The sequence below is a fragment of the Austrofundulus limnaeus genome, unplaced genomic scaffold (assembly GCF_001266775.1).
Source record: "Austrofundulus limnaeus strain Quisiro unplaced genomic scaffold, Austrofundulus_limnaeus-1.0 Scaffold11, whole genome shotgun sequence".
Taxonomy (NCBI): Eukaryota; Metazoa; Chordata; class Actinopteri; order Cyprinodontiformes; family Rivulidae; genus Austrofundulus; species Austrofundulus limnaeus.
Window position 1 is genome coordinate 3,003,376 of NW_013952413.1, and position 9,114 is coordinate 3,012,489.

Here is a 9,114-nt window from a genome sequence, read left to right on the forward strand (position 1 = left end):
GCTTAGAACCTTCTTAATATCCAATAGAGCAAAATGCAAATTCTTGCACTTTTTTGATTGGGCTTAAGATTTTGATCAGGAGTGTATATATAATTTTTTTATTATTATTATTTTACTGGAAATGTTGATAAAGACTCATATTTAGCAGCCTACATTGTTATTTTTTTAGCTGTTCCTGATCACACCCTGTAGTCCCTCACTGTTTGTGTTGATTAAGAAATGTACATCACGTGCGCCTCACACAAGCAGATGAGAAAAAAAAAGTTCAGTTAGACCAGGGGTTCTCAAGCCTGGGACATTACATACATACTCATGCAGCTATTATGTTGTAACATGTGTACACAAGTTTCCTGTGCTGTTTTGAAAAGTATACAGTTTATTTGTTGTATTTTCCAGACCTAGATGGATAGGAAAGTTGGAAACATTAATGTTTTCATAGCTGTTTTTATATTCCTTTTTTTTTTCTTGTTTTTGTTTTTGATGCTTTAACCAGAATCTTAATTAAAAAAATAACATATGTTTATATGCAAAAGTTGCTTATAATTATCATGATTTAAACTTTTGTTTTATCTACCAAATGAAGCTATGAATTAAGCATTTTAGCTATCAGTATTGTGAAATGTGAGAGCTCACAGATACAGACTCTTATAGGTTTACAGGTGTGATGACTGTATGGGTGGGGCTCAGGTGGTTGAGAAGTCCACAACTTCTTCAGATGTGTCTGAAAATACTGAACCCTAAGTTACTTAAAATGACAGCACTCTGTGATATTTCCATCTAACTGGGAACAAGGTTTTACAGAATTAGCATCGTGTCACATTGCAGATGACTTGACCTCTGTGATCAAAATCATACTTATGAAAAGGTTTAGACAGTTTGTGGCGTCTTACGATGTTTAGGACATACTGATAAAAACAAGCACAACCAGTATAATAATGTTAAATGTTTGTACTTGAACATGAAAAACGTCCCCACAAATCAATGGAGATCTGGAAATTTGAGTGGAAAAGTCCTGAATTTTGTTAAATAAAACGTGTTATCTTCTAAACAATAAGAATAAATGTTAAACAGACGTAGCAGCAACATTGTAACTTTTTTGTTATTGTGTCTTTAACCAAATTTAAAAACTCCAATCAGCCTGCGTTTGTCACTGTCACTCTCCTCAGGCTTGACTACTCGGGCATTGCACTTCTAATCATGGGTTCCTTCGTGCCCTGGCTGTACTACTCGTTCTACTGCTCCCCTCAGCCTCGACTTATCTACCTCACCATTGTATGTGTTCTTGGCATCGCCGCCATCGTAGTTGCCCAGTGGGACCGATTCTCAACACCTCGTCACAGACCAACGAGAGCAGGTGAGGATGGTCTGAGCCTGTCACGGTTTCACAGTGCCGTTTGCTTCAGTTCATGATTTTATAGCTTTTAGTTTCACTTCTGTCACCAGTTCTGCTTTTACTCCAGAGATCATTGATGACACACTGTTTGTTCGGAAATCCCTGTTATTTAAGTAATTCCAGATATTGTTGCTCTTAGGTGTATTTATGGGTCTTGGACTGAGTGGCATTGTCCCCACCATGCATTTCACCATCGAGGAGGGTTTTGTAAAGGCCACCACAGTCGGACAGATGGGTTGGTTCTATCTGATGGGTGCCATGTACATCACTGGTGCCGGCTTGTATGCAGCAAGGATCCCTGAACGCTTTTTTCCTGGAAAGTGTGACATCTGGGTAAGTGCTTAATGTGCCGAATGTGGGCTGCAGGAAATAAAGAGAAATTAACCTAAAAGAATTCAGTTTTTTTTACTCAAATATGGAGCATCACTATCAAACTATACATTTTTTTGATTAATATTAGATTATTTATTTGTTTATTTATTTAACTGCAACTTTTGATGTTTTTCAGTGAACAGACCAAAATTTTCTAATATGCAAATTTGTCTAAATTACAGGCATTTGATAAAAAAAATCTTATAATTTACCTGCTTTTTGTCAGCTGTTGGTATACTTCAGAAATATAGAGATAAAGACAAATAGACAGTACGTTTGATACATAAAATAGAAAAATTATTAAAACTAGGTCTTTATTGTCATGTTCATTCATTTTTTATAGTGACTAAATGATTTAGTTCTTAATGAACATAATTTAATTTTAATTCAACACAATGCAGTTTGATGAAATACAACAAGACAAAACAAAGTAATAATAGAACATAATGAGACTATTAAACTAGTGCAAATGATGTTTCACAGTCAGGCCATGATTTGCAGTTTTAGTACACTTGTATAAAGTCTGGTTCTCAATTAAACACAAAGGTACAGGGAGAATGAAAACTGGCCAGCTACAAATGTCCTTTTATGAAATCAGTTTCTGCTTTAAGAAAAGTTTAAAAAGATGTTTTTTTAAACTGTTTACAAATTACAGGAAGGTAAACTTAAAACTAAAAATGTGAAACTGCAAAGAAATACAATTAAATTAAGTGTCAATTTCAAGTATAGCGTCTATATATATTTTTTAAACAAAAGGATAATGTTCAGTGTGACTAACACACACTCTTGTGTCTCTCCTCCTCATAGTTCCATTCTCATCAAATCTTTCATGTCCTGGTCGTGGCTGCGGCGTTCATTCACTTCTACGGGGTTTCCAACCTGCAGGAGTTTCGCTACGGCCTTGAAGGAGGATGCACAGACGACTCTTTACTCTAAAAGACCCAACTGTGACTCGCTTATCTTTACACTTTCAATCACACACACACACACACACACACACACACACACACACACACACACACACACACACACACACACACACACACACACACACACACACACACACACACACACACACACACACGAACTGCTGCTGGAATCGAGTATAGTCACTTATTGCTCCTGCTGATTTGCTTACATCTTCTTTGGGTTTTAGTGGTCTTTCTGCATTTGGCTTTTTATTTTTCTCCAGTAAAGTAGCATTAACTAGCCAATGTACTTCAGAGGGAACGGGGGATTACTTTACTACTATACCTGTCAGTTTTGGAGTTGGGGTCTTCAACTAAGAAAGCTTGAACTTAAACCATAAGCGTGCGTTGCTGAAACAGATAGTCTGCTCCTATGATCTCTCTGTTACCCTAACCTCTTCATAGTCTGTTACAGTTGCACAAAGGGTGCAGAGAGTATTATTTGTGCCACAGCAAAAGGCACAGACTTAAGTCATTCCCCTCATGTGCAGGTTTTAGGTCAATGGCACGGTTCACAGGACGTTTGGTGCACAGCAGTACATGGTGTTGTAGACTTTTGAGAATTCAAATGCAAATGTAAAAGGAAGAAAACCATAAACAATCTATTGTAGTTCCTTTTGTTTTTTATTAGTTCTTACACTCAGTTCTTTTAAAACTCCACAGGACCACTGAGAACTCAGATTTGGCATTTACGCAGCAAAAAGCACTTCAAAAGCCCATTAAGTACCAAAAATTTATGTTTTAATAGTTTTAGGCTAAATCTGTAACGTCTGTTTGGGCACTAMGGGAAAGAAAGGAGTTTCTCACTGAAGTGAAGCACATGCAGCAATGTTTGTTAATGTGCTTTTTAAAGTAATAAATAAATAAATCTGTTGTTTTGGATTAACATAAATGATGAAACAAATTAAATGCATTTAAATACTTTGTTGAATGTCTTTTGGAAAAAATTGGTTGAGTTTTATTGTGATGACAAATCTCCCCAAAGAAGGAAGTTTTAAATTGTTTAATGAGACAGAAAAGTTGTCATTGAAACTCGGACAATAACTACATACTTGATCATTTTTTGTATTGTTGAAGTAACCCATCTTTAATAAACATCTAGTTTTCAACAGTGTACAGATCTGAAGCAGCTAAACTGCTTTTTTCTTTTTTGTCAATTGGGAGATTTTTTCCTTTGTGCTTGATTTTTAGATGCAAAGACAGGTGTAAATATCAAGTGCACCTTACTGTAAATTATTAAATTCAAGACTTTAAATCAGCAAATGAGGTTTAAAATGTGTTCCGTTTGATTTCTATAAACTTTGAGTATACTTGTGCCTTAGGCCAATGGAAATGTTTTTAAATAAAGCGGCCTATCTTAACAGTTACGTAAGCATCAAGGTTTTCCAAGTACTCACTTCTTTCGTTTTTGTTTTCCATACATAATAAATACTAAGTCAAATTATTATTATTAAAGTTACAAATCCATTGATAGGTTGTAAGAAATGCTGTTAAAAAATTCCTTTTTCTAGACGATCTTCAAGCTTTATTACAAAAACTAAAAAAAAATGTATCTTTGACTTTGTGTTCTGTCGTGTAGAAAAAATCAACCCATACAATTCTCTGAAATGACAACCTAAATATTTATTAATGATAATATTGGAAAATTATTGTAATAAATTTTTTTCCACATGTATAAAATGGTGTTTGTTTTTATTATTTTTGGTGGGGGTTGTGAGCCAATGTAAGCCTTTAGGAAAATACACATTTATTCAAATGTAGGACTTTATTAATAACTGTCTAGACTACAATATTCATTTTTTACTTCTGTCTTGTCAAGCAAATATGTGTCCTCTGTTTAAAATGGGGAGGAAGAAAGACCGGTTGATGTTGGTTAAAATTCTTATTTTTCTTTTCACACCAAAATAAAACACACCACATATTGAAGTTTCATGTTTAGTATCCTAAAGCTTATTTACTTCAGCCGTTCAGATTTACAAGTAATAGAACACATCTTAATTTAAAAAAACAATTAAAATTCCTCATTTTAACTCTGTGTAAATTTCAAATAATGTTTTCTTTAATGTACCACAAATTTAGAATGTCTAACCTTTTTATTAAACTGTTTTTCATTTATTGTATATTTTTTATTATCACTTGTATAAGATAAGCCTGGTAAAAACCAGACCCTTGTCCTTCGCTTTGCTCCGGACGAGGAAGAGCAGAAGTTTAAGGCAAGGGCCAAGCTAATAGAATGTAACAATCCATGATTTAAAACAAAAGAACCCATCACAAAACCCAAAAGTAATAGTTGTCTTTCTCAGCTCAGCAGATATGTTTGACCAAATTAATTTTCGTTTTTGAACTACTTTATTTACACTGTACAGTTATTTGAACTAGCATATTTCTTAAACTGAAACATTTATATAGCATGGCATTTTATTTGTTCTATTTTTAAAGCCCAATATTTTTTACCATCATAATTATGGTGTTTACACTAAGAATACGGTAATCCTATTCCTGCTATTTTGGAGAACTGTTGTGGAGGAACCTTTTTTTTTCTTTCTCTTTTTTTATGAGCAAGGGACCTCGAGGCCAACGCTTGTTTCAGATCGAGAGCATTTACTAGCTGCACTTTAAGATCAGTTAGCATGCTAGCCACAGCCAGCTAACTTGCTTGTCTGATTTATTTTTCTCAATTTCTCTACTTTACATTTCAAGTAAGTATTATATGTTCTAACTAAAATAGGTGTAAGTTTTATCTGTGTACATGTAGTCGTTATCTTTATCTTTATTTGTAGGCGAAATTCAATGTTAGCATCGATGGAAAAATGTTTCTGTAACGTTGCTCTTCTGAACCTTTTTCATTTTAAATTATTGTATTAAGCTGCTTTCAGGGTCTAGTGTTCGTGTTTTGCGTCAGTGTGTTTCTCCAAGCTACACCCTTCGATTTTTGTGTGTTTTTGAATAAAATTATTGTGTTGTCAGGAGTCGAAATGGACAACGATCAGGAGGGATCCAAAGAGAGYTCTGACCAAACCGAGCTGGTGTCTGAGGACGGCAAGAATACMAAGTCTGTTCTGTGTCAACGCTGCGGTTCCAAGGTGCTGTGCCCTGCCATGGCTATGTTTACCGAGAAGGAGGTATGATGGATTTTATTGGATGGATGGACGGACGGATGGATGGATGGATGGATTGCTGGATTTTTAAAATTCAAATATCAATTATTAACGATAAATGCAATAAGTATTACCAAGCATATACTACTAAACAAGTAGATGCATGCAGAATAAATACGCCCACATACTGTCTGGTWTGGGAACTTCAGGTTCTTCTCTGTTTCATGCAGACACAGGTGTCACAATATAATATATCGCAATAGATTGCAAAACTATAAGCAAGGCACTATATTGCCAATTTTTTTCTTCAGAAGATTCAGATTTTTTTTTAAAATCAGTATACAGAGCACATCATGCATTACATGCATAAAACCTGATCAAATCCAATCAAATTTTTATCGATTTGGCCTTAACTAAAAAATTATACAGTGCTTTTGAGAATTGATACAGTGTCAGGAAACGAAATATCATGATATTTTAGTGTATCAATATTTTTTATACCCCTAGATACATTTGGCCAAATGAGCTCTGTCGTAGGGTGTCCTGGCTCAGCCTTAGAGATAGGGTGAGGAGCTTGGTCATTTTGGGGAGAACTTGGAGTAAAACTGCTGATCTTTTGCATCAAAAGGAGTCAGTTGAGGTGTTCAAGCATATGATTAGGATGCTCCTAGACGTCTCGCTTTGGATGTATTTATTTTATTTTATTTTTTGTGTATATTCCACTGGGAGAATGCCCTGGAGTAGACACAGAACTCACCAGAGKGATTATAATGTATAGCCTCTCTGGCCTACCGAACACCTTGGGGTTCCCAGTAGGAAATGGAGAGAAGGATGTCTGTCTGCAATCAGCAGCAGAAAACATAAAGCAAATATGAATTCTAACTTGATTCTAGCTCTGTCTAACTCCTGTTTTTTTCCATCCCCAGCTGTTCCTACCGGCCATGCGGAAGAAGAGCAGCTCCAACACTGCTGAGGGCTCCGTCAACGGTGACACACTGACCGCCCACTGGTTAGTGGACGACATGCTCACTTTTGAGAACRTGGGTTTCACAAAGGATGTGGGGAAAATCAAGTACCTCATCTGTGCAGATTGTGAAATTGGACCAATCGGCTGGCACTGTTTGGATGACAAAAAGAAATTCTATGTGGCTTTGGATAGGGTGAACCATGCATAATGTTTTTATGCATTTGTGAGCCCACACGGACCTCATTAAATGTTTTGGCAGGCTATGCATTGTTTTTATGGATTTATGCCCAGTTTACCCCGAATAAGTCCATCGTACACACACTCACTGATACTGTACTGTTAAAGGGATTGTGCCATGTTCATTTCCATCGATCATAATGGCATKAGTACAACCATTCTGTTCTAATAAAGTTATTAATGAAGTCATTATTTGAATGTCATACTTGTTATATTTGTTACCGTCACCTAGATGAAACAGTTTAGAACAATTTACAATAAGTCCCTTAAATTAAGTGAATATTAGATTAAGGTGCCACTGCAGTGCTGGTATGGATGCTATTAATCCATCAGCATTAATATTATTTTTAATCTAATCTAGAGATGCTGACATGGTTTATTTGACAGTAATTAAAAAGTAGCATCTTTGAAACACTATAAACAAGGAAGCAATGCAGGGTAGTTTGTACTTAACATGTGTTAAAGTAAAATCTTTTAATTGCCTGGATGTCAGCGTTGTGAACAGAAGGTAAAGATTACAGATATGTACACAGTTACCAACTTTGTCCTTGCATCACAAAAACATTGATTGCCCCATCCTTAAAAGTGCTCTGAAATCTGTGATTTTAATTTGAAAGAAAATGTGAGCAGTGCAAAACTCTTTTAATATCTGTAAGTACATCACTTAGAGGCCTTCCCAGTTTGACCATCTCCTTAAACCTCCATTGGGGACTGATTTAACTGTGTAGTTCCACTACACAACACTAGATGTCCTCGTTTTATTGTTTGAGAAGCTCATCACAATGCTGCCAAATAAATGTTCTATGTCATGTTCTATTGTTCTTGTGCTGGGCACTTTTTAACCATGTACACACAGTGAACCAGTCCCTAATAAATCCTGTGCGATCATGTTAACCAGCTGAGCACAGTGTCTACTGTGTTTACTACTACAGACGTTTCTGAACTGTCAACATCTATTCATCGTGATTGTAGTTTTTTTTTCCCCGCTTTCCTTATTTCGTTTTGATCAATGCAAATGCTTTGTCAATATGCGACGTGTGCTGATGACCTCTTGACCAGGTCACCCTTGTAAAAGAGATCTCGATCTCAACGGGCTCTACCTGGTTAAATAAAGGTGATTGATTGATTGATTGATAGATACTGGTGTGAGTCCTTCATGGGTTTAAGCTTCCTTTTGTATACCTGTGTTTGCATTAGTGCCAATAGTGAAACCACTATGAAAAGATGAGTTTTGTGTTCAGAAACCCTTTAAAAAAAGGATTAGAAAGTATATGTAAAATGTATGCAGCTGTGCTACTGTGTGTTCTCTTTTAAATCATAAAACTGAATCTGTAGAAGTTACAGCAATAAAATGTAATTCAATATTAGACCAAAATAAGTTTACAGAATTTGAATGATCTCATTTGTCAGTAGGGTAAAAAGTATTATAAGCAAGTCCTTAAGGGGAGCTTTGTTGATTTATACATTTCCCGTTTTTTAATCTAAAAGTCAAAGAAAAATAGTGGTTCCACTTTCTGAAAGTAAAAACCGAGAACAGGGACATTCAAATGAAATGTGAAAAGTCAGTGGTATTTTTAGTTTCAGATGTGCAAAAACAATAATTACATTTTCAAAGTACTCTTTGAAGGTACTCCAGTATAATGCATTAGTGTAAAACTCTGCTTATGATTAAATGTTTTGCCTGTAATCTTCATCTACAGATTAATCACAATCAGCCAACAAAGAACTGAAGAGGTGTACATCAAGCAGTGAGTGAAGTCAAATTTATTTAAGAGTTTTTGGCACATATACTTAATTATACTGTCCTACTTTTACATTAACAGTATTTAACAAAAATACAGGAGTCAATTCAGGACTTCAGGAAACAAAATGTTTGTTATATAAAAAAAATAAACAGTTGGTTCCATTGACATATGACTGCTGCCCACCAATGAACGAGCTTCTTCAGACCATTTAAAAACAAAGTCCCGGCCAGCGCGCAACAATCTGATGGGTGCATTCGATACGGCTGTCCGCTCCGCGCAGCCGGGCGGCGTCGTGCCCGTCAACACAACCTATCCATTCGTGTGTCACCCCACG

The 9,114-nt window shown here is 35.8% G+C and overlaps 2 protein-coding genes across 3 annotated transcripts in view; both read left to right on the plus strand.

Annotated features, from left to right (window-relative positions):
- Positions 1 to 4,413, plus strand: part of adipor1a (adiponectin receptor 1a) — a 12,360-nt gene extending 7,947 nt beyond the window's left edge. For both annotated transcript variants that reach the window (XM_014002010.1, XM_014002009.1), the window contains 3 exons: positions 1,167 to 1,354; positions 1,533 to 1,726; positions 2,573 to 4,413. In XM_014002010.1, the coding sequence (XP_013857464.1) occupies positions 1,167 to 1,354; positions 1,533 to 1,726; positions 2,573 to 2,701 (511 nt within the window). In that variant the 3' untranslated portion in view covers positions 2,702 to 4,413. The remainder of the gene's footprint in view (positions 1 to 1,166; positions 1,355 to 1,532; positions 1,727 to 2,572) is intronic.
- A 916-nt stretch (positions 4,414 to 5,329) lies between these two features.
- rabif (RAB interacting factor) lies at positions 5,330 to 7,227 on the plus strand (the record flags this gene model as incomplete). The annotated part of the gene is given in 3 exon segments (XM_014002011.1): positions 5,330 to 5,432; positions 5,701 to 5,855; positions 6,758 to 7,227. Coding segments are annotated over 2 exon segments (396 nt in total). The 3' UTR covers positions 7,007 to 7,227.
- Between the last annotated feature and the right edge of the window lie 1,887 nt (positions 7,228 to 9,114).